Here is a 26,452-nt window from a genome sequence, read left to right as displayed (position 1 = left end):
GGATTTTGACTCAGTGACAGTGAAGGAATGATATAGTTCCAAGTCAGGATGGCGTGTGACTTGGAGGGGAACTTGCAAGTGGTGATGTTCCCAAGAGTCTGCTGCCCTTGTTCTTCGAGGTGGTTGAGGTCGCGGGTTTAGAAGGTGCTCTTGAAGGAGCCTTGGTGCCCTGATTCTTGTGATGATACCCACTGCTGCCACTGTGCTTCAGTGGTGGAGGAATGTATGTTTAAGGTGGTGGATGTAGTGCCAATCAAGTGGACTGCTTTGTCCTGACTGGTGTCGAGCTTCTTGAGTGTCGTTGGAGCTACACTCATCCAGACAAGTGGGGAGTATTTCATCACACTCCTGTCTTATGCCTTGTAGATGGTGGACAGGCTTTGGTGAGTTAGGAGGTGAGTTACTCTCTGCAGAATTCCCAGCCTATAACCTGTTTTTATAGCCACAGCCACTGGCTGGTCCAGTTCATTTTCTGGTCAATGGTAACCCCCAGGATGTTGATAGAGGGGCTTTCAGTGATGGTAATGCCACTGAATGTCAAGGGAGATGCTTAGGTTCTCTCTTGTTGAAGATGGTCATTGCCTGGCACTTGCATAGCACAAATGTTACTTTTCACTTATCAGTCCAAACCTGAATGCTGTCCAGATCTTACAGCATATGGAGACTGATTACTTCCGTATCTGAGGACGTATAAATGGTGCTGAACACTGTGCAATCATCAGCAAACATCTCCACTTCTGATGTTATGATAGAGGGAAGGTTGTTGATGAGGCAGCTGAAGATGGTTGGACCTAGGACATTATCCTGAGGAACTCCTGCAGTGTTGTCCTGGGACTGAGATGATAGGCCACCAAAAATCACAGCCATCTTCCTTTGTGCTAGATATGACTCCAACCAGTGGACAGCTTTCCCTGTAATTCCCATTGATTTTGGTTTTGCTAGGGCTCCTTGATGCCACACTAAGTCAAATGCTGCCTTGATGTCAAGGGCAGTCACTTTCATCTTACCTTTTGAGTTCAGCTGTTTTTTCCATGTTTGGACCAAGGCTGTAATGAGGTCAGTTGCTGGGTGGCCCTGGCGGAATCCAAACTGAGTGTGAGTGAACAGGTTAGTGATGAATAAGTGCCACTTGATTTTGTACCATCATTGCACCATCTGTTACTCTTAACTAGTTCATTCTCTGGATCTCAAAATAGTGAAACACTTCATCTCTCATTTTTCTGTTATTCCTACAATCTCTAGGCTTTCAAAATACATGCTTAACGCCATCTAATCACAACCTTCCAATTTATCATATCTTCTCTTTAGAACCTGGGGATTGCAATAAGAAAGTGTTTAAAACACTTGTGTTTATTAATCTGGATGACCTAATGGACAATGGATGGTTTATACTTCTTTCTTCAGTTAAATTGGCTGCAAAACTAGGCTTTGAAGCAAGGCTGTTAAAAAATCATATGCAGTTGCTCATGATTCCAAAATGGATGGAGAATGCAAGGAAAAAATAGACTGCATCTAAGATTTAAATCTATGAAAAGTGTAATAGAGAAAAAGTATAATGTTAATAAGAGCAGTGAAAATGAAGAAAGGAAAGAGAGTGTAGTGCAGAGTATTTGTTAATATTCAACCCTTTATTGCTTATTGTTGCTTCCTTTTAAATATTAAGGTAGAATTGCATTTGGTGTTTATTAATAGTTTGTAATTTTCCAGTAAAATATGATCTATCCTAATGTTTTAGAATCTTTACTGTAATATTTGTGTTTGCTTCAGTATGAACTAGAAATGAAAAATCTGGTCAGGCCAGGAAGACTGTAGTTTCCTCGGACCTACTAGCAATTTAATGATTAAACTGATGTAGAGATTTGGTAAACGTGCATGCATTTTTGAAATATACATATGCATCTCTGAGCAGACAGTGTATTCTGAGAACTATGGAAAGAAAATCCCTAAAAAGAATGATTAACCTAATTTCATTTTAGTCTTGTCAGTACTGCAGCTTCAGTTTGAATTATGAGGGAAGGTTTGAGGAGGGTGGATGTGTGCACTGGGGGAAGTGGTTTGTGATTTACAGAGGTGTGATATTCCTTTTCTTAGATTTTGACATGTTTCAATTTGGGAGGGTGGAGATAATAGCAGGCCAGAGGGATTATTTGCCCTTTTCTGCTCCCTATTGTTCCATGCCCTTTTGTGTGCTGGCACCGACACTCTTTGGCATATTCTTCTCTTTGCTGCTATCATATGCCTTCAGGTCATCTACAGAAGATGCCTACTTACGTGCCAGAACTGACAAAAAGCTGTTCAACCTTGCTCACCTGAGATCCAAAACAAAGGTGCGCCAAGTCCTCACCAGACATGTGCTCTGATGATGCCGCATTAACATTCCATACCAATGAATACCTTCAGTGACAAGTGGACAGATTCTCTCACACCTGTAAAGAGTTTGTTTTGACCATCAGCATCAGGAAGACAAATGTCATGGTCCAGGATGTTGCCATACTGCCATTATCAGAATTGACAATGTGACGTTGGAGGTTGCTGATAGCTTCACATACCAAGGCTCTAAAAACATCAGCACACACAGGCTCTGAAATCACCAGCAATCTGTCACTTGAAGCTGAAATCAACACGCGCATTGCAAAAACCGCAGCTATGTCCAAGCTGAAGGCAAGCAACTCGGATCTCAAACCAATGTCCTCAACTTAAATAACGGCAATTACAAGGGTATGAAGAAAGAGTTGTCTAAAGTGTGCTGGGCAGATAGACTAAGGGGAAGGTCAGTGGATGAGCAGTGGCAGACATTTAAGCAGCTATTTCATAACGCTTAGTAAAAATTTATCCTGGTCAAAAAGAAGGACTCAATGAGAAGGATGAGCCACCCGTGGTTAACAAAGGTGGTCAAGAAGAGTATCCAATCAAAAACTAAGGCATACAAAGCGGCGAAAACTAGTGGAAAGGCCAGAGGATTGGGAATTTTTTAGGAACCAGCAGCGTATGACTAAAAAACTAATTAAGTGGGAGAAAATTGATTGTGAAAATAAATTGGCAAGAAATATAAAAAGAAACAGCAAGAGCTTCCGTAGTTATATAAAAAGAGAGTAGCTAAAGTGAGCGTGGGACCCTTGGAGGATGTGACTGGAGAATTGATAATGGGGAACAGGGAAATGGCAGATAATTTAAATCAATATTTTGCATCGATCTTCATAGTGGAGGACACTATAAACATTCCAAAGACATCAGATAAGCAAGGAGCTAAGGGGAGGAAAGATCTTGTAACAGTCTCTATCACGAGGGACAACGTATTTGAGAAACTAATGAGACTAAAGGCAGACAAGTCGCCAGGACCTGATGGCCTGCATCCATAGGTTTTAAAGGAAGTGGCTGCAGAGATAGTGGAGGCATGGGTCGAAATATTCCAGAGCTCACTGGATTCTGGGAGGGTCCCAGTGGATTAGAAAACTGCTAATGTGACGCCCCTGTTCAAGAAGGAAGGGAGACAAAAAGAAGGAAACTGTAGGCCAGTCAGCCTAACATCTGTCATTGGGAGAATGCAAGAGTCCATTATTTAGGAAGAAATAGCAGGGCATTTAGAAAAACTTAACGCAATCAAACAAAGTCAACATGGTTTTGTGAAAGGGAAACCATGTTTGACAAATTTGCTAGAGTTGTTTGAGGATATAACAAGCAGAGTTGATAAAGGGTAACCGGTAGATGTAGTGTATTTGAATTTCCAGAAGGCTTCCGATAAGGTGCCACATAAAAGTTTATTGCACAAGATAAGAGCTCACAGTATTGGGGGTAATGTATTAGCATGGATTGAGGATTGGTTAACACATAGAAGACAGGGAGTCAGGATTAATGGGTCTTTTTCAGGTTCGAAAGACGTAACTAGTGGAGTGCCACAAGGATCAGTCCTAGGGCCTCAGTTATTTACTATCTATATTAATGACTTGGAGGAGAGAGCAGAGTGTAATGTATCCAAATTTGCTGACGATACAAGAATAGGTGGGAGGGCATGTTGTGATGAGGACATAAGGAATCTGCAAGGGGATATAGACAGGTTGAGCGAGTGGGCAAAAACTTGGCAGATGGAGTTTAATGTAGGAAAGTGTGAGGTCATGCACTTTGGTAGGAAAAATCAAAAAGCAGATTATTATTTAAATGGAGAGAGACTCCAAAAAAGTGCAGCACAGAGGGATCTGGGTGTTCTTGTGCATGAAACACAAAACGTTAACATGCAGGTGCAGCAAGTAATTAAGAAGGCAAATGGAATTTTGGCCTGTATTGCTAGGGGGTTGGAGTTTAAAAATAGGGAAGTCTTGTTACAACTGTACAGGGTGTTGGTGAGGCCGCACCTAGGGTACTGTGTACAGTTTTGGTCCCCGTATTTAAGAAAGGATATACAGGCATTGGAGGCAGTTCAAAAGAGATTCACTAGGCTGATTCCTGGGCTGAAGGGGTTACCTTACCAAGAACGGCTAAACAGGTTAGGCCTTTTTTCATTAGAGTTTAGAAGAATGAGGGGTGATCTTATTGAAACGTACAAGATTCTGAAGGGGCTTGACAGGGTAGATGTTGAGAAGATGTTTCCATTAGTGGAATCTTGAACTAGGGGACACAGTTGCAGAATAAGGGGACACTCACTTAAAACTGAGATGCAAAGGAATTTCTTCTCTCAGATGGTAGTGAATGTCTGGAATTCTCTACCTCAGAGAGTTGTGGAGGCTAGATCACTGAAAGTATTTAAAGAGGAGGTAGATAGATTTATGAAATATCAGGGAGTTGAGGGCTATGAAGAGCTGGCACGAAAGAGGAGTTGAGGCCTGGGGCAGATCAGCCATGATCCTATTGAATGGTGGAGCAGGCTTATGGGGCCGAATGGCCTGCTCCTGCTCCTATTTCTTATGTTCTTATGAGAGTGTGGAACAACAGCAACCTGATTGAGAACCTCAAACTATGAGTCTACCAAGCCTCTGTCCTCAGCGCATTCCTCTACAGCGGTGAGACCTGGACAGTATATGCTAGGCAGGAGAAAAGGCTGAACAATTTCCACAGGAAAAACAGTAGCTGAACAATGGGCTACCTTCAAAGAAGAGAGTATTCAGGCACAGTCAAGGTATATTCCTTGAAGGGGAAAGGTAGGGCAAACAAACCCAGAGCTTCTTGGATGACAAAAGAAATAGACATTAAGATGAAGAAGAAAGAGCGTGTTTATAACAGATGTCAGGTAGATGATACAATGGGGAACCAGGCTGAATATAGAAGGTTCAGAGGAAATGAAAAAGCCAATAAAAGAAACACAGAGGAAGTATGAAAAGAGACCGGCAGATAGCATAAATAGGAATCTCAAAGTGTTCTACAGCATACAAATAGTAAAAAGGTGGTAAAAGGAAGGGGAGTGCTGATTAGGGACCAAAAAGGGAATTTACCCATCATGGCAGGGGGAGTAGCTGTGATATTAAATGAATACTTTGCATTTGTCTTTACCAAGGAAGAAGATGCTACTTAGGCTATGGTGAAAGAGGAGGTCATTAATACACCTAGAAAGATTTAAAATTGATAAGGAGACGATATTAGGTAGGCTGTCTATACTTAAAGTTGATAATGCACCAGGGCCAGATGAAATGTATCCAAGGATATCGAGGGAAGTGAGAGTGGACATTGCGGAGGCACTGGCCATAATTTTCCAGCCTTCCTTAGACTCAGGGATGGTCCCAGAAGACTGGAGAATTGCAAATGTTACACCCTTCTTCAAAAAGTGTGTAAAAATAAGCCCAACAACTACAGGCCAGTCAGTTTAACTTTGATGGTGGGAAAACTTCTAGAAATAATAATTCGAGACAAAATTAATAGTCACATGAACAAATGTGGGTTAACTAAGGAAAGCCAGCATCATGTTTAACTAACTTGCTGGAGTTTTATGAAGAGGTAGCAGAGAGGGTTGATCAGGGTAATGCTGTTGATGTGGTGTACATGGACTTCCAAAAGGCATTTGACGCAGTGTGCACAACAGACTTGTGAGCAAAGTTGTAGCTCATGGATTAAAAGGGACAGTAGCAACATGGATACGACATTGGCTGAGTGACAGAAAACAGAGAATTAATGGATGTTTCTCGGGCTGAAGGAAAATTTGCAGTGGAGTTTCCCAGGGTCAGTATTGGGACACTTGCTCTTCCTGATATGTATTAATGAACTAGACCTTGGTGTACTGGGCACAATTTCAAAGTTTGCAGATGATATGAAACTTGGAAGCATTGTGAACTGTGAAGAGGACAGTGTAGAACTTCAAAAGGACATAGGCAAGTTGGTGGAATGGGCAGACAGGTGGCAGATGAAGTTCAATGCAGAGAAATGTGAAGTGATTCATTGTGGTAGGAAGAACATGGAGAGACAATATAAAATAAAGGTACAACTCTAAAGGGGGTGCAGGACCAGGTGGGCCTAGTGCATAAGTTATTGAAGGTGGCAGGACAGATTGAGAGTGCGGTTAATAAAACGTACAGTATCCTAGGCTTTATTAATAGGGGCATAGAGTACAAGAGCAAGGGGGTTATGTTGAATAAAAGCAAAATACTGTGGATTCTGGAAATCTGAAATAAAAACAGAAAATGCTGGAAAAACTCATGTCTGGCAGCATCTGATGGGAGAGAAACAGAGCTGGTGAAGAGTCATAAGGACTCGAAATGTTAACTCAGTTTCTCTTTCCACAGATGTTGCCAGACCTGCTGAGCTTTCCCGGCATTTTCTGTTTTCAGTTGAGGTTATGTTGACCTTTTATAAGACACGAGTTCAGCCTCAGCTGGAACATTGCGTTCAGATCTGGGTGCCGGACTTTAGGAAAGATGTGAAGGCATTGGAGGTAGTGCAGAAAAGATTAATTAGAATGGTACCAGGAACGAGGAACTTCAGTTATGAAGGTAGATTGGAGAGATTGGTACTGTTTTCCTTGAAGAAGAGAAAGCTAAGAGGAGGTTTGACAGAGGTATTCAATACCATGAAGGGTCTGGACAGAGAAGATGGGCAGGGGAGAATCTGTTCCTACTTCTGAAAGGATCAAGAACGTGAGGGCACAGATTTAAAGATAATCGGCAAAAGAAACAAAAGCAACGTGAGGAAAAACTTTTTCATGCAGCGAGTGGTTAAGGTCAGGAATGCACTGTCTGAGAGTGTGGTGGAGGCAGGTTCAATCAAGACATTTAAAAGGGAATTGGACTGTTATCTGAAAAGGAAGAATGTGCAGGGTTATGGGAGGAAGACGGTGCTATGGGAATTGTATTAGGTGAATTGCTCATTTGGAGAGCCAGTGCAGACATGATGAGCTGAATGGCCTCCTTCTGTGCTGTAACAATTCTGTGATTCAATATGGCAGGACTGCAGAGCTTTGATCTGATCCACTGTTTATGAGATCGCTTAGAACTGTCTATTGCATGCTGCTTTCACTGCTTAGCATGCATGTAGTGCTCTGTTATAGCTTCTTCTAGGTTGGTATTTCATCTTTAGGTGTGCCTGGTGCTGCTCTTGGCATACATTTACCGCATTCATCATTGAACCAAGGTTGGTTCCTGGTTGATGGTGGTACAGTGAGAGATATGCCAGGCCATGAGATTACTGATTGTGGTTAAACACAATTCTGCAGCTGCTGATGGCCCACAGTGCCTCATGGATGCCCAATTTTGATCTCCTGGATCTGGTCTGAATCTATCCCATTTAGCATGGTGGTAATGCCATACAACATGATGGAGGGGTGTCCTTAGTGGGAAGACGGCACTTCAACTGCAGAGTACTGTATGGTGATCACTCCTACACTGTCATGGACAGATGCATCTGCAACAGATAGGTTTGTGAGAATAAGCTCAAGTAGATTTTCCCTCTGGTTTGTTCTCTCACCACCTGTCACAGTCATGGTCTGGCAGATATTTGGTCAGGACTTGGTCAGTGTGGTGCTACTGAGCCACACTTGGTGATGGAGATTGAAGTTCCCCACACAGAGTACATTTTGTACCTGCTACCCTCAGTGGTTCTTCCAAATGGTCTTCAACATGGAGAATTACTGATTCATCAGTTGAAGGAGGGTGCCAGCTGGTAATCAGCAGAAGGTTTCCTGTCCATGTTTGACCTGATGCCATGAGATTTCATGGGGTCCAGAGTCAATGTGGAGGACTCCCAGGGCCACTCCTTCCCACCTGTACCACACTGTGCCACCACTTCTATTTGGTCTGTCCTGCTAGTAGGACAGAACATACCCAGTGATGGTGATGGAGAAGTTTGGGACATTAGGTTTCATGTATGACTTTGTGAGTATGACTGTGTTAGGCTGTTGCTTGACTAGTCTCTGGGACAGCTCTCCCCATTTTGGCACAAGTTCCCAGAGATTAGTGAAGAGAACTTTGCAGTGTTGTTGGGGCAGGGTGGCTTTTATTATTTTCAGTGCCTAGGTCAATAGGGTAGTCCATCTGGTTTTATTCTTATTTGACTTTTCATAATGATTTGGATACAACAGAATGGCTTGATGGGCCATTTCAGAGGGCAGTTAAGAGTCAACCAGATTGCTGTGGGTCTGGAGTCACACATAGGCCAGACCGGGTAAGGACAGCAGATTTTCTTCCCTGAAGGACATTAGTGAACCAGATGGGTTTTTATGACAATCTGGTACTTTGATCATCATTACTGAAGTAGCTTTTTATTCCATATTTATTAATTCATTGAATTTTTGTCTTGGGATTCTAGCAGCACAGCTCCAGTTCTCAGTCCTTCTAAGATGCAAGATACAGGGAAAAAATGAAAAATAGCCTGCTGAAAGAGCCGGTAGACTTTTGATTGGCATTCGCAGGCTGCTGTAGGCTGCTTGACATGGAGCGTGAGGAATTTCACATTGGCTATCCACATCCCTGCCTGCAAAAATGTGACAAAGGCATGAAAGAATGTCAGTTCTTTTATGTTTAATTCATTTCAGTTTTCTCTACTCTTCTGAGGAGTGGATTCTGACTTAGGTGCAAGTTCCAAAGGTGCTGGCTGGCTTCCAGCCCATGCCCTAGTGATCATTCATCACATATGAGCCTATAGACGGTGAATGTTGGCAAAGTGTCCAAAAGTGGATGGAATTGTGTATGAGACTGATTCTGTCCTTGCGTGACCTCCAGGCACAATTGCAGCTGCAAATACTGGACAGTGATCAGGAGTGGGAATGTTGGCTGATATTTATCCTTATGTAAATATACACTTGATTTTTCCCTAAGTCTTGGTACCCCAACTGATGATGGCAGATATCAACAAAGGATTGCCAGTCTTTAGCAAGCAAAGAATAAGCTCTTTTCCTTTCAACCCTTGGCCTGGAAATTAATTGGCACTGTACCTGCTTTACAGAATGCAAAACAGGATCCTAATGCTCCAGTATGGTGGATGTCATATGAGCTCATTCCTGGCTGGAAGTGTGCTGCCCACCATATTGGTTGGGTCTGCTCAGTAGGCATTCAGGATGTACACCTGAAACTGGCACATTGCATATGGAAATCGTTGGACTAACTTGTTTCAGACCCCTTTGCCAAATTAGTCTGTGAATGACTGCAGCACGCACTGTGAAAACTGCAATTTCTTTCGTAAGCTGCTCACCAGTCAAATGGCCCTGGAAGTGTCCACTGGAGGTTTTTTTTTGAAAAATATACTTTATTCATAAAATATCTGGAAGAACATTCCAAACCATTTCAAAATCACAATCACAAAAGTACAATCAGATTCAACTTTTACACATAAATCACAAGATGCATCAATACAATCAATGAATATTACAATCATTTCAATATGGTCAATGCAGACAATCAGACAATGGTATTGGAGTTATCAACATATATCATGTTGCACTCTGAGGTGCTTCAATACAATTAGTATTCACTGCAAACATTCATTTTGAGCTGTACAGCCCGAGGGGCTCTCAACAGTTCCCAGCCCCTTGGTGCACTGTGGCAGAAAGGTCTTAGACAGTGACCTTTCCCCATTGCGCCTTTGCAGCGGCTGCCCCAAGCTTTAGTGCGTCCCTCAGCACGTAGTCCTGGACTTTGGAATGTGCCAGTCTGCAACACTCGGTCGGGGACAACTCTTTGCACTGGAAGACCAACAAATTTCGGGCAGACAAAAGAGCGTCTTTCACTGAGTTGATGATCCTCCAGCTGCAGTTGATGTTTGTCTCGGTGTGTGTCCCTGGGAACAGCCCGTGGAGCACAGAGTCCTGTGTCACAAAACTGCTCGGGATGAACCTCGACAGAAACCACTGCATCTCTCTCCAGACCTTCTTTGCAAAGGCACAATCCACAAGGAGGTGAACAACGGTCTTGTCCCCACCACAGCCACCTCGAGGGCAACGTACAGAGGGGGTAAGACTCCTGGCGTGTTGGAAGGATCTGACGGGGATGGCCTTTCTCACCAAGTTACGTCTTGGTGCTTGTTAGAAAGTTCTGGCGATGAGGCATTCTGCCAAATGACTTTGACAGTCTGCTCAGGAAACCATCCCACAGGATCCACCCTCTCCTTTTCCCACAGGGCCTCTAAGACATTACGTGCCGACCACTACCTGATGGACTTGTGGTCAAAGGTATTTCTCTGCATAAATTTTTCCATGAGGGACAGGTGGTACGGCACGGTCCAACTACTTGGAGCGTTCCGCGGCAGCGTGGCCAGACCCATCCTTCGCAAGACCGGGACAGGTAGAACCTCAGCATGTAGTGACGCTTGGTGTTTGCGTACCGAGGGTCTACACACAGCTTGATGCAGCCGCACACAAAGGTGGCCATCAGTATGAGGGCAATGTTGGACACGTTTTTTCCCCCTTTATCTAGAGGCTTGAACATTGCGTCCCTGCGGACATGATCCATTTTTGACCTCCAGATAAAGCGAAAGATGGCTCGGGTGATCGCCATCGCGCAGGAGTTTGGAATGGGCCAGACCTGCGCCACGTACAGCAACAGCGAGAGTGCCTCACACCTGATGACCAGGTTCTTACCCACAATGGAGAGGGAGCGTCGCTCCCACATGCCCAGTTTTCTTTTCACCATAGACACTCGCTCTTTCCAGTTTCTAACGCATGCCCCGGTCCCTCCAAACCATATCCCCAGCACCTTCAGGCTGTCAGCTCTGACGGTGAAGGGGACAAAGGATCGGTCAGCCCAGTTCCCAAAGAACATGGCCTCGCTCTTCCCACGATTTACCTTGGCTCCCGAGGCCAGTTCGAACTGGTTGCAGATGTGGATCAGTCTGCGCACCGACAGTGGATCCGAGCAGAAGACGGCAACATCGTCCATGTACAGGGAGGCTTTGACCTGAGTGCCTCCACTGCCTGGGATTGTCACTCCTCTTATGCCCGGATCCTTCCTGATGGACTCAGCAAAGGTTTCTATGCAACACACAAAAAGGACAGGGGAGAGAGGGCAGCCCTGCCTGACTCCAGATTTAATAGGAAAGCTATCTGATTCCCACCCATTGATTGAGACTGCGCTACTGATGTTAGTGTAGAGCAGTTGGTTCCAATTGCGAATTCCCTCCCCAAACCCCATTTTGGAGAGCACATCCACCATGTAGGTGTGCGATATTCTGTCAAAGGCCTTCTCCTGATCCAGGCTGATGAGGCAGGTGTCCACACCCCTGTCCTACACATAGGCAATCGTATCCCTGAGCAGCGCGAGGCTGTCAAAGATCTTCCTGCCCGGCACAGTGCAGGTCTGGTCAGGGTGCATCACCAATTCCAGAGCGGACTTGACCTTGAACAGAATCATATAGTCCACATTCAACAGTGAAATGGGTCACCAATTTCTAATTTCCTCCCTTTCCCCCTTGTGCTTGTAGATGAGGGTGATGATGCCTTTCCTCATGGATTCTGACATGCTGCTGGCCAGAAGCATACTCTCGTACACTTCTAGCAGGTCTGGGCCCATCCAGTCCCACAGAGCCGAATACAACTCTGCCGGCAAGCCGTCGCTTCCGGGAGTTTTACTCTTCTCGAAGGACTCAAGGGCCTTAGTCAGTTCATCAGGAGTTAGCGGTTTGTCCAGGCTCTCCCGTGTATGTTGTCTAAGACCTCTGTGATAGAGGACAGGAAGGACTGGGAGGCCGTGCTGTCTGTGGGCTTCACGTCATACAATCCGTCATAAAAGGATTTGCTGATCCGCAAAATGTCGGACTGCGATGACTTTACTGAGCCGTCTTCTTCCTTCAGGCTGCTGATCACAGAGCACTCTCTGTGTACCTTTTGGAAGAAGAAACGTGAGCCCCTCTCCTCTTGCTCCATGGAGCGGACTCTGGACTCTGGAAGATGATCTTGGAGGCCTCCGAGGCAAAGAGCGAGGCTTGCTGGCTCTTCACCTCTTGGAGTTCCTCCTTGACATCAACCCCCAATCGACTGCAGCCGGAGCAGATTCTGCATGTTTTTCTGGAGTCGGGACATTTCCCTCTGTTCCTTTCAAGCATTCTGGGCACCTTTGAGGATGAAAAACCTCTTGATGTTTCCCTTGACCGCTTCCCACCAGTGTGTCAAGGACTCAAAGAGGGGTTTCACGGTTCTCCAACCTTTGTAATCCCTCTTGAGCTCCTCAATGTTCTCTGGGGTCAGCAGTTGCACATTTAGCTTCCATGCCCCTCTACCCACCCTCTGGTCTTCCTCTAAGTAACAGTCAGCCAGTAGGAGGCAGTGGTCAGAGAAGAACACCGGCTTGATGTCGGTGGATCTGACTGCGAACGCATGGGACACAAACAGGAAGTCTATCCTGGAACGAATGGACCCGTCTGGCCGCGACCAGGTGTATCTACGCTGCGCTCCGTCTGCAGGGTTGCTGAAGATGTCGTGCAGCATTGCATCCTTAACTGTTTCCATCAGGGATCTGGACGTAGCGTCCAATCTGCTGTCGGCCCTGCCGGATCGTCCAGCTGCATCGATGATGCAGTTGAAGTCACCGCCCAGAATGACTGGCCTGGAGGTCGCCAGCAGCAGTGGGAGCTGCTGAAAGACCGCCAGCCGCTCGGCCTTTTGTGCCGGGGTGTACACATTAATTAACCGGAGTGGAGCATTCTTGTACATCACGTCTGCTACGAGGAGGCACCCGCCCACCACCTCCTTAACCTCGGAGACGGTGAAGTTGCCTCCCCGCAGCAGAATACGCAGGCCGGAGGAACGAGAGTCGTTTCCTCCCGACCAGATCGATGGCCCATGGGACCGCCATCGTGACCATTGCCTGTAGGAGCTGAGGTGCGGTATCGCACACTCCTGCAGAAACAACAGGTCAGCTTTGACCTTGGCAAGGTAGTCCAAGGTCGCAACACATTGCGTAGTGGATTTAATGCTATGCACATTTATGAATACAATCTTTACACCCATTTTAAAGCATTTAGTCTCTTACCAAACCTGTTGTCTCTGAGAGTCCCAGACCTTTGGTTTGCTCCTACATACCCATAGTGTTCACAAATTGCCTCACTTTGGATGGGCTGAGGAAACTGTCCTGAACTTCTCCATTGGCAATGTTCTGCTCAGGTAGCATCTGGGGGTTCCTGCAGAGAACAGGATTTGAAATGTCCTCTGTTGGAGAATCTTCTCCAATCCTCTCCCCCTCTGGGGCGTTGCTGCTCCCGGCTTCCCAGAGCTGGGGTGTGCTGAGCGCTTCACTGCTCCCAGATTCCTGGGGCTGGGGTGTGCTAGCCTCTTCGGGTTTTGGGCAAAGTTGGGGTGCGCTGCTCTCCTCATTGTCTCCAATGTTCTGGAGCTCGGGTGTCTCGTCCTCCAACTCCCTAGAGCTTTGCCACTTCTTCTGTAGATGCCGCCCTTGCCCTTCTTCGTCCGAAGAGCAGCTGCCCTTGTCATCCGTATCGGATGGGAGGCACCTCTTGCCACTTGTCTGGGAAGTGGCTTGGTCCCTTCTTAGCCCCTTCTTCCTTTTGGCTCTCTTCACCAGCTGCCACTCCCCCTGCTGATTTTCCACTGCTTCCTCCTCCTCCATTGATTCGCTCTCCTGAGGAGTAGGAGGTTCAGGGGGCAGTGCTGTTGATTGGCTGTCTGCTGCCTCAATCTTTTCCTCCACCTTGTCTCTCTCTGTGTCCTCCTTTGTCCCGTTGTTCTCACTGGGGGCCTTGGTGGTTGGAGTGTTGCAAGTCTCCTTGATAGTAGTGACACGAAGCATTGCCTCTGCTTCCCCCTCATTGGCTTTGGCTGCCTGTGCGTAGGTGAGGCAGCGTTTGGGGCAGGTCCTGTAGAGGTGGCCTGCCTCACCGCACAGGTTGCAGCACTTAGCCTGTTTGCAGTCTTTGGTCTGGTGCCCTTCCTGTTTGCAGTTCTTGCAGAGGGAGGCGCTGCAGTTGGCCGCCACATGACCAGCCTTGCCGCATGAGCGACAATGTTTGGGTTGCCCAGCGTAGACAAGGTAGCGACGGCTTCCCCCGATAGCGAATCTGGTAGGAGGGTGGAAGGTAGCTCCCTTACCATCGGTCTTGAGCGTGACCTTAAACTGGCGTTTACCTGTCCAGATCCCCAAATCGTTTCTAACCTCGGTGCAGCTCCCCACCTTATCGAAGTACCTGGTGAGGAAGGTGAGCACGTCGGTGACAGGGACGAAGGGGTTGTAAAGATGCACCGTCACCACCCGGTCCCGTTGCAACGGCAGAGCAAAGAGCTGCTCCGCTGTCAGGATCTTCATCTCCGGCAGGTCTCTCTTCTCCTTGAACACCCTCAGGAGCTGGACGCAGTCTGCCACTCGCTTGAACGACACATCAAAATATCCAGCGCTGGGGAAGTCCTGCAGGGTGTAGATCTCCGCAGCTTCAAAACTACACACTTTTAACAAGATTCTCCTGGCGAAGAAGGCCCGATCCATAGGTGTTCCTCCTTCGCTGTCCTTCACCGTGACTTGGACGGTGTTTGATACCCCATGGTATGGAGTTCAATTGGTTATAGCATTTGCTTCACGACCTTGCCCTGGCAGAACCATGATCATGGTCTCTCCCCTGCCAGGTAAGTATGGCCGAGAAGGCTTTTTTTTTGCAAAAATATACTTTATTCATAAAATATCTTCAACCACATTCCAAACTATTTCAAAAACACCATTACAAGGGTACAATCAGGTTCAACTTTTACAAAATGTATCACCAGGTGCATCAGTACAAACAATATTACAATCATTTACAGCCTTTCATTTTGAGCTGTACGGCCCGAGGGGATTTAAACAGTTCCCAGTCCCTTGGTGCCCTGTGACAGAAAGGTCTTAGACAGCGACCCTTCTCCATTGCGCCTTTGCGGCGGCTGCCCGAGAAGGCTTTTTTTTTTGCAAAAATATACTTTATTCATAAAATATCTTCAACCACATTCCAAACCATTTCAAAAACACCATTACAAGGGTACAATCCGGTTCAACTTTAACAAAATGTATCACCAGGTGCATCAGTACAAACAATAAGGCTTTTTTTTTGCAAAAATATACTTTATTCATAAAATATCTTCAATCACATTCCAAACCATTTCAAAAACACCATTACAAGGGTACAATCCAGGTTAAACTTTTACAAAATGTATCACCAGGTGCATCAGTACAAACAATATTACAATCATTTACAGCCTTTCATTTTGAGCTGTACAGCCCGAGGGGCTCTAAACAGTTCCCAGTCTCTCGGTGCGCTGTGGCAGAAAGGTCTTAGACAGCGACCCTTCCCCATTGCGCCCTTGCGGCAGCTGCCCCAAGCTTTAGTGCGTCCCTCAGCACGTAGTCCTGGACTTTGGATTGTGCCAGTCCGCAACAATCGGTCGGGGACAACTCTTTGTGCTGGAAGACCAACAAGTTTCGGGCAGACCAAAGCGCGTCTTTCACCGAGTTGATGATCCTCCAGCTGCAGTTGATGTTTGTCTCGGTGTGCGTCCCTGGGAACAGCCCGTAGAGCACAGAGTCCTGTGTCACAGAACTGCTCGGGATGAACCTCGACAGCAACCACTGCATCTCTCTCCAGACTTTCTTTGCAAAGGCACAATCCACAAGGAGGTGAACAACGGTCTCTTCCCCACCACAGCCACCTCGAGGGCAACGTGCAGAGGGGGTGAGACTCCTGGCGTGTAGGAAGGATCTGACGGGGAGGGCCTTTCTCACCACCAGCCAAGCCACGTCTTGGTGCTTGTTGGAAAGTTCTGGCGATGAGGCATTCTGCCAAACGACTTTGACAGTCTGCTCGGGGAACCATCCCACAGGGTCCACCCTCTCCTTTTCCCTCAGGGCCTCTAGGACGTTACGTGCCGACCACTGCCTGATGGACTTGTGGTCAAAGGTGTTTTTCTGCATAAATTTTTCCACGAGGGACAGGTGGTACGGCACGGTCCAACTACTTGGAGCGTTCCGCGGCAGCGTGGCCAGACCCATCCTTCGCAACACCGGGGACAGGTAGAACCTCAGCACGTAGTGACACTTGGTGTTTGCATACTGAGGGTCTACGCACCGCTTGATGCAGCCACACACAAAGGTGGCCATCAGTATGAGGGCGATGTTGGGCACGTTTTTTCCCCCTTTATCTAGAGGCTTGTACATCGCGTCCCTGCGGACACGATCCATTTTCGACCTCCAGATAAAGCGGAAGATGGCTCGAGTGATCGCCATCGCGCAGGAGTCTGGAATGGGCCAGACCTGCGCCACGTACAGCAACAGCGAGAGTGCCTCACACCTGATGACCAGGTTCTTACCCGCAATGGAGAGGGAGCGTCGCTCCCACATGCCCAGTTTCCTTTTCACCATAGCCACTCGCTCCTTCCAGTTTCTAACGCATGCCCTGGTCCCTCCGAACCGTATCCCCAGCACCTTCAGGCCGTCAGCCCTGACAGTGAAGGGGACAAAGGATCGGTCAGCCCAGTTCCCAAAGAACATGGCCTCGCTCTTCCCACGATTTACCTTGGCTCCCGAGGCCAGTTCGAACTGGTCGCAGATGTGGATCAGTCTGCGCACCGACAGCGGATCCGAGCAGAAGACGGCGACGTCGTCCATGTACAGGGAGGCTTTTACCTGAGTGCCTCCACTGCCTGGGATCGTCACTCCTCTTATGCCCGGATCCTTCCTGATGGACTCGGCAAAGGGTTCTATGCAACACACAAAAAGAGCAGGCGAGAGAGGACAGCCCTGCCTGACTCCAGATTTAATCGGAAAGCTATCTGTTTCCCACCCATTGATTGAGACTGCGCTACTGATGTTAGTGTAGAGCAGTTGGATCCAATTTCAAATTCCCTCCCCAAACCCCATTTTGGAGAGCACATCCACCATGTAGGTGTGCGATATTCTGTCAAAGGCCTTCTCCTGATCCAAGCTGATGAGGCAGGTATCCACACCCCTGTCCTGTACATAGGCAATCGTATCCCTGAGCAGCGCGAGGCTGTCAGAGATCTTCCTGCCTGGCACAGTGCAGGTCTGGTCAGGGTGAATCACCAATTCCAGAGCGGATTTGACCCGATTGGCGATGACCTTGGACAGAATCTTATAGTCCACATTCAACAGTGAAATGGGTCACCAATTTCTAATTTCCTCCCTTTCCCCCTTGTGCTTGTAGATGAGGGTGATGATGCCTTTCCTCATGGATTCTGACATACTACCGGCCAGGAGCATACTCTCGTACACTCCTAGCAGGTCTGGGCCGATCAAGTCCCACAGAGCCGAATACAACTCCGCCGGCAAGCCGTCGCTTCCGGGAGTTTTACTCTTCTCGAAGGACTCAAGGGCCTTAGTCAGTTCATCAGGAGTTAGCGGTTTGTCCAGGCTCTCCCGCGTACTGTCGTCTAAGACCTCCGTGATAGAGGACAGGAAGGACTGGGAGGCCGTGCTGTCCGTGGGCTTCACGTCATACAATCCGGCATAAAAGGATTTGCTGATCCTCAAAATGTCGGACCGTGATGACTTTACTGAGCCGTCTTCTTCCTTCAGGCTGCTGATCACAGAGCTCTCTCTGTGTACCTTTTGGAAGAAGAAACGTGAGCACGTCTCATCCTGCTCCACGGAGCAGACTCTGGAACGGAAGATGATCTTGGAGGCCTCCGAGGCAAAGTGCGAGGCTTGCTGGCTCTTCACCTCTTGGAGCTCCTCCTTGACATCGACCCCCAATCGACTGCAGCCGGAGCAGATTCTGCATGTTTTTCTGGAGTCGGGACATTTCCCTCTGTTCCTTTCTAGCTTTCTGGGTGCCTTTGAGGATGAAAAACCTCTTGATGTTTCCCTTGATCGCTTCCCACCAGTGTGTCAGGGACTCAAAGAGGGGTTTCACGGTTCTCCAACCTTTGTAATCCCTCTTGAGCTCCTCAATGTTCTCTGGGGTCAGCAGTTGCACATTTAGCTTCCATGCCCCCCTGCCCACCCTCAGGTCCTTCTCCAAATGGCAGTCCGCCAGTAGGAGGCAGTGGTCAGAGAAGAACACCGGCTTGACATCGGTGGATCTGACTGTGAATGCACGGGACACAAACAGGAAGTCTATCCTGGAACGAATGGACCCGTCTGGCCGCGACCAGGTGTATCTACGCTGCGCTCCGTCTGCAGGGTTGCTGAAGACGTCGTGCAGCATTGCATCCTTAACTGTTTCCATCAGGGATCTGGACGTAGCGTCCAATCTGCTGTCGGCCCTGCTGGATCGTCCAGCCGCATCGATGATGCAGTTGAAGTCACCGCCCAGAATGACCGGCCTGGAGGTCGCCAGCAGCAGTGGGAGCTGCTGAAAAACCTCCAGCCGCTCAGCCCCTTGTGCCGGGCCATACACGTTAATTAACCGGAGTGGAGCGTTCTTGTACATTACGTCTGCTACGAGGAGTCGCCCGCCCACCACCTCCTTAACCTCGGAGACGGTGAAGTTGCCTCCCCGCAGCAGAATACCCAGGCCGGAGAAACGAGAGTCATTTCCGCCCGACCAGATCGATGGCCCATGGGACCACCATCGTGACCATTGCCTGTAGGAGCTGAGGTGCGGTATCGCACACTCCTGCAGAAACAACAGGTCAGCTTTGACCTTGGCTAGGTAGTCCAAAGTCACAACACATCGCGTAGTAGATTTAATGCTACGCACATTTATGGATACAATCTTTAAACCCATTTTAAAGCATTTATTCTCCTACCAAACCCACTGTCTCTGAGAGTCCCAAACCTTTAGTCTGCTCCTTCATACCCGTAGTGAGCTCAAATTCCTTCACTTTGGATGGGCTGAGGTAGATCTCCTTGGCAGTGTTCTGCTCAGGTGGCATCTGGAGGTTCACGTAGAGAGCGGGTTTTGAGATGACCTTTGCTGGAGAAGCTTCTCCAAAACTCACCCCCTCTGGGGTGTTGCTGTTCCCGGCTTCCTGGAGCTGGGGTGCGATGATTACCTCACTGCTCCCAGATTCCAGGGGCTGTGGTGCACTGGCCTCCTCAGGTTGCAGGCAAAGTTGGGGTGCGCTGGTCTCCTTGTTGTCTCCAATGTTCTGGAGCCAGTACAAACAATAAGGCTTTTTTTTTTTTGCAAAAATATACTTTATTCATAAAATATCTTCAATCACATTCCAAACCATTTCAAAAACACCCTTACAAGGGTACAATCTGGTTAAACTTTTACAAAATGTATCACCAGGTGCATCAGTACAAACAATATTACAATCATTTACAGCCTTTCATTTTGAGCTGTACAGCCCGAGGGGCTCTAAACAGTTCCCAGTCTCTCGGTGTGCTGTGGCAGAAAGGTCTTAGACAGCGAGCCAGTACAAACAATAAGGCTGCCACTGGAAAGGTAAGGTTCATGTTCTTCACTGACCATATTTTGCAGCCAAAAAGTGCAAGAGTGTTTCTTTCAGGTCCATATTAGTCTGAGGGCAACTGCCACCAATTGCCTACAACCCCTCCCAGACTCTCCTGATGCCTTTGGCCGATGTCTGAACTGACCAGTTTTTCTAACCCCTCGCAATCAGCATATTGCCACTCAGGTGCCAAAAATGGTGTCAGCAACAAACTGGTACTATTCTAATGAGCTGGCACACAAATTTGTCATGGCCCTGCTGCTGGCCCTATTAGGCGTCTGCATTGTGCACTGCACTGGGCTCACACCCTGATTCAGGCTCACTCCAATTTCAGGATAATAGACTCTGATGTAAGGGAAGAAATGCACATTCAGGTATGCAATGAATGGGCTCTTCTCATTATACATTTCTTAAGCATGTTCCGCTCCAGTTGGCACCCAGGGTGATTTTGTATTTTTGGGGGTGAACAAAATCACTGCAGAACATACAATTCCCCACCTGTAAAAATTTAACAAAAGCAAATTTTCCATCAAAGAATCATCAGGACATGTTTTGATTCTGCAATTCAGTTTTCTCAGTTCCTGTTCACAGGCATTTTCTCTCATTGGGGAATGGTTTCCCAGGCATTGACTTACACTGAAGTATGGGTTTCAGAGTCGCTGACTGTCGGTGACAGTTCCCTGGTGCTGGAGTACGCTTTCCACAGGCAGAGACCACCTTTAGGACCTCATGCAAATGACTATCCTTCATGTGTGATACTTGATATTGAGGGGCTAATTTTAATCTGACCCATTGGGTGGGTTCAGGTCTTGGACCTGTTTTATACCTCACCCAATTTTACTCTCTATTGGCTTGGCAGGGTATAAAATGGGTGACATGACCTAAACCCGCCCAGCAGGTTGGGCTACATTACTCCTGAGTGTCAATGGGGAAACATAGCCAAGGCTGATCATGATCTTCCCTGAAATGCTCACTTTCCAGCACAAATCACCACAAAGCGATCAAGAATGGGAACTGATTTTTACTCTTTAATGAAGATAGAGTGAGACCAAGTATAGCTTCTTTACTGCCCTAACTAAATAAATTACCTTAGCACCTGAAATTTTCCCCATTAGTATTACACTGAGTTGTGCAATCACCAACTGATCTTTGGGGTTGAATTATTCACACTTTGTTTTTTACTCTAATCCTTGTTATTCCTACTGTAGGTTTCAGTGAATCCAGGATTCCTGGTTGCAGAGTCAGATATGACCAACAATGTTGTCAGGTGTGATATTCTGTATACGGGAAGCTATGTGTCAGCCGGGAACTGCAGAATTACAAGGTTTGTATTGGTTTGCTAAGTTGAAGGTGAAGTTTTAGGGGCTTTGACGCCAAAATGGTTGCAATAGGACTTTTATTTACAATATTTGATGTCGTCCATTGTTCTTATAAATGGGCACCACTAATATAATCATAAAAATTTCAGAAGGCAGCTATTTGGCCCTTTGTGTTTGTGTCAGTTCCCTCATTGGAGTTATTTATTCTAATCCCATTCTCTCAAACATTTTGAATATTATTTTCTTTTTCAACTTGTTTTTAAATGGTGTAACTGACTTGGCTCCAGTGCTTACTTGAGGTAACACATTCCATAACCTGATACTCCTTGCGTGAAGGTAATCCTTCCATGCTCCTAGTACCGGATCTATACTGTTGATTTATTGACCAGTGAAAATAATCTTTCACTATTTAACCTTTCTTCATTTGAGCTTTTGTTTGATTTCCCCTCCACTGATCTATGGGCCTCGGCAGCTCCATGTGTCTACGTTGTTCCACTCACAGCCTGACAGCTCCATCTTGTAACTGGCTTGGATTTACTACTTTAACCCTAATGGCAAAGGTTGCTCCAACCTTTTCCTTATGCAATATTCCAGGGCAGTCATACCCAGATTATGAATTGAAGACCATTGCTGCATCCTTCCCTTTGATCCATCATGCTTAGTAGCTCTGCCAGTTGTTCTGGGCAGGAGGGGGTTTAACTTAGAATAGCTCTGATTTCTCCACACACTACTCATCCGTAAACAGAAAGGTGTTTTTTTGATTTCTGATTACCCCCGTTATAAGTATTTTCCCCAACCTTTCCATTTTGGAGTGATCCATTCCTCTCTTAATAAGCCCACAGCAAACTCGAGATAGGGTAAAATAAGACGGTTAGGTAATTTTTCACACACAAAAACACGGGAAGGGGTTTCACACGTCTGCCTCTTTTTGCATTCATACAATAAAAGAGGGATAAGGGAAAGAAAGAGGTTCAGGGCAAAGACCATGATAAAATTAAGAATTTGTTTGCAGGTTGAGTCTGTTGAAGATGCAGCAAAGTATTCTTGTATCCTGGAAATTAGTTCACTCTCTAGGCAAAATACCAGATTCTTTCTGAAGATCAGACTTTGAGAGAGATGGAGGTCAGAGAGGCAGGCCGCTAGCCTGAAGTCCGGTTTTCTCTTCTTAAGTTAAACCGTAACTGAAGATGGAATCCAAAAACTATATAACTAAAGCAGTTCAAACAGCTGAAGTCTTGGTCATATGACAGGGTGGTTACGGGTCAAGCTATTCAGTTAATGAGGCACATTTGTTAAAATCCATCGTGTTTTGAGCAGGTAACTATAGAACCATGAGCACAACATTGAAGATGAGGATCCCAGTAGCCTTTATCCAGTGATAGCTGGTGTAGATGCCTCGTCTACTAGCCCTTTGTGTTGGCTTGGCTGGAATGTTTATACAATGCAAGGAGTGCTACATTCTAGGAGTTTGATGAGTTAGCCTTTGTCCATGTTTAAACTGCTCAAACTTCCAGAACTACCATCATATGGTCAGCTGCGGCCATTTTACCAGTCCAGCCAATGGTCCATTTTAAAAAAAGTAATACATTTATAAAGTAGTCAGGATGTTATGGATATATATATATATATATATATATTCCTTCCTGTCTTCTGATCATGACACAACCATTGAAGGTTATGGGATGTTGCCTGGGGTGCGACTCAGAATTGTTTGCATTCCTCTTGATATCCAGTTTATAAGAAGCAATGCATATTAGAAGGTAGGGCTATCTCTGAATTCATAAAGAAGATAAAAGAGGTCTATTAAACTATGACCTACAGTTCCAATGCAACTATCTTGTTTCATCTTCCTATATGGAAGTGCCTCCAGTAGTTCCCACAGTGGGATGATTGAAGTTAGGAGCTCATTTAATTTCAAGTCCAGATTCGTCCTATCACCCTATGCTGCAATAGTCTTGACAGTGGCCTTTAAGGTATTTTCCCCTCAGGGAGGAAACAGGACTGTTCCCCGGTCCCAAACTTGCCCCAGAGGGAAAACAGTCACTTTTTGGGATTTTCATGGAGGAGCCCCTTAATTGGCATGGAAACAGGTTTCCTGTCCAATTAAGGGCAGTGGGCGAGCTCTCGGAGCTGGAGGGCCTTCCTGCTTGAGAGGAACAACAGGTTGCAGTAAAGGGTAAAAACTCAGAGAGTGCTTCGATGTGGAAGTAAGTGCCCTCTCATGACTTGTCTAAAACTTTAAATAAAAAACCTGATTCACCAGCCAGGCCAGTACTGTGGTTGTGGAGTAGATGCTGAAGGAGAATCTCTTAACACGGTGGTCTTTGGCTACATCGCACTCAGGCAGACAGGCAGGGAGGCTTTGTAAGCCTGCTGGAGCACTACCCCCCACCCCACAACCTCGCCACAGCCTAACTAGGTGCCCTGCAAGTCCCAAACTTGCCTTGGCAAAAATGGCTGTCATCGGGAATGGGGTTGGGAAACCAGTCGCTGCTGGAATTTTCGGGTCTCTTGGCAGGGCCCAACAATTCAGCCCATTAAAGGATTGTAACCTTGACACAAAGATAATGCTATCATAGGCTGATTCTGGTGAAGGAGCATTAATTTCAAGCAATTATAATACTTTAAAACATTTTCTCTCAACAGATTCTAAGGTTGGGATACCCGAGTGCCACATGATGAATTGCTGGATTCTATAACTGGTCAGATGTGTGTGTACTCTCCAGTTTTTTGCTTTAGTTTTGCGATTGCATTTAATAGCTTTGTGGAGAAAGTCAGTGATTTTAGTTCTGCTTTAGGCCCACAACATAGTGTTGTCAATTTAGAATAATCATTGCACATCTGCAGAGAATTTGGTGATAATTCTAATACAAATTTGCAGCCTCCATGATCTACATTTCTGTCCTTCACTTCCTCTCCCTCACTTCCTCCCCTCTCCTTCCCTATATAGTTCTCCCTGAAGCAAGGTGCTGTTAAAGTGAGAGCGAGGCCTGACTCAACATACGTCTTGCTGAGTTATGGGAAATATGGTTTTGCTGGAATTATCAGTTAAATACATCTTTCTCCAATTTTGATATGTAGCTCCTGGAAAATCTTGTAGATTGTAGGATAATTAGGGAATACAGTTCAAGATTACCTCTAAAGAGATAGGTTAATAATCAAATGTGAAGGATAAGATCTGAGAAAAATCTCAGGGCACTGCAACAGATATGGTTAGAGAACAGAAGGAGGCCTTTCAGCCAGTCGCGTCCATATCAGTTCTCTGCAAGAGCAACTCACCTAGTCCCACTCCTCTGTCTTTTCCCTGCTGCCCTGCACATCTTTTCTCCTCAGATAGTTATCCAATTCTCTTTTGAAGGTCTTCATTGAGTCTGCCTTCAATCCCAGGCAGTGCATTCTAGACCTGCAATGGTTCAAGGTAGCTCACCACCACATTCTCAAGGGCAACTAGGGATGTGCAATAAATGTTGACCCATCTAGCGAAGCCCACATCCCATGAATGAATTAAAAAAAAAAAAATCCTAACCACTTAATGTATAAAAAAGTTTTTCCTCATGTTGTTGGTGCTTTTTTTTCCAATCATTTTCATTCTTTGGTTCTCAATCCCTCTGACAAAGGGAACACTTTCTCCCGATCTTCTTTGTTCAGACCCCACATGATTTTCAACACTTCTATTAAATCTCCTCTTAATTTTCTCTTCTCCAAGGAGAATAGCCCCAGCTTCTCCAATCTACCCATGTAACTGAAGTCACCCATGGAACCATTCTCGTGAATTTTTTTTGCACCCTGTCTAATGGCTTCACATTCTTCCTGAAGTGTGTTGCCTAGAACTAAACAAAATACTCCAGTTGAGACCAAATCACCTAGTGGCTCTTCTTATGAGTGTCCAAGAGAGATGGTGGTAACACCACAGCCTGTCCAAAAAGATCTAATAATCTATTTTTAGCAGTACAAGGCCATTTGGTCTGTGCCATTGTTCTCCTTGAAACTTGGTGGCACTTGGAATCAGGAGCTCACTGTAAAAGAAATAGCAAGTGCATCACTGCATCTCAAAGTAATTGAACTTGATACCCCCACTGTGTTTTCCCCATGCAGTGAGCTCTTAGTTTTAAATGTGATACCCATGGCAGCTGTTGAATGGAGGCTAAGTCCTTCCTGCAGGCAGGAACTGTGGAACTGAGCTATATGCATGATCGGTTTAAGAAGATAAGAATTTTTAAGAATGTGTTTTTTTGTACACTATGCTGAAATATTTCTGTCAGGGCTTTGAATATCCTCAACTTAACACCCAATTACAATTTCTTTATACCAAGCATTCAATATTGTATTTGAAGTCCTACATTTAACTCTATGAATCAAGCACTACACAATCCTTCTTCCACTCATGGGAAGAACAGGAAGATCTAAATAATGTTCTTGGACAGGTTGTGGTGAAACTTCCGCCACTGAAGGACACTGGTAATAAGAGCCATTTGATGTTGCAGTGTTCTGAAATGATTCCCAGATCCCTTCTTTCTGTGCTGCCTGTTTATCAATTTAGAAGTATTTTCTCCCTTACTCCTACAATTTTGAAGCTTTTAAAACCCAAGGTTTTTGTCACTTTATTGATTTATCTCATCTTTGCTTGCATGCCTTGCATTACAGACTTTCACCTTTTACCTGGGCTTTTCAATTTAAACAAATTTATACATTAGCTGATTTTCTCTTGGACAATCCACACTCAATAAGTTCTATATGAATATCCTTTATGTATAATGTGTTTCAGAAACATGATCAAAATTCTTTGAGCCTTTAGTCCAAAGACATTGAGATTTAAATAACTCAGCCACTTCATATTTGTACTATTGCTTCCATGACTAGGATGTTGAGCTTGGAGCAGGGAACATGGTTTTAACAAGATGGAGTCTCAAGTGAAATTAAAAGAAACTTTGAGCAGTGAATCTGGTACAGGCTTATAGCAGAATTCTGATTTTTTTCAGAAGAAGCAGGATCAATATTAGGGAATGAGATTGATGGTTAGAGGATAATTTTAGGCTGAGATAATGGGCACACAATGAATCTTTCTTTGCTGAAATAACTCATTACACCTCCAAGGTTTGTGGGAGCACTCTGAGATGCATTTAACGATCTGAAAAGTTGCCTTTGACTGTGGTATAAAGGGTGCTAGTGCATGCTCTATCTAGCATGACAGGCAATAGGGATCCATCCTGTGATAGGAAATTATAAAATGCAGTCTGTTTCAATGTAGAATTACTATTGGCAAGATGTTAAAGCGAATAGAATATATTGAAAGGGCCAGGGAAGGGTGAGAGGCTTTGCATTTTAACAACATTAAACATGATTAGCTATCAAAATAAATGTCCTCTCATTTTTTTAGCCAGAGTTTGCTTATGTTCTGCTG

General features: G+C 45.8%; 1 protein-coding gene across 1 annotated transcript in view; it reads left to right on the top strand.

Moving 5' to 3' along the window:
• The window catches only part of loxl5a (lysyl oxidase-like 5a), a 47,061-nt gene extending 22,504 nt beyond the window's left edge, over positions 1 to 24,557 (top strand). The window contains exons 6-7 of the mRNA XM_078555713.1: positions 20,941 to 21,056; positions 23,698 to 24,557. Coding sequence (XP_078411839.1) covers positions 20,941 to 21,056; positions 23,698 to 23,704 — 123 coding nt within the window. The 3' untranslated portion in view covers positions 23,705 to 24,557. The remainder of the gene's footprint in view (positions 1 to 20,940; positions 21,057 to 23,697) is intronic.
• The last annotated feature ends 1,895 nt before the right edge of the window (positions 24,558 to 26,452 follow it).

The sequence above is a fragment of the Cetorhinus maximus genome, chromosome 13 (genome assembly GCF_964194155.1).
Source record: "Cetorhinus maximus chromosome 13, sCetMax3.hap1.1, whole genome shotgun sequence".
Classification (NCBI taxonomy): Eukaryota; Metazoa; Chordata; class Chondrichthyes; order Lamniformes; family Cetorhinidae; genus Cetorhinus; species Cetorhinus maximus.
The sequence above is the reverse complement of the archived record's forward strand: the minus strand, read 5'-3'. Positions and strand labels throughout refer to the sequence as shown.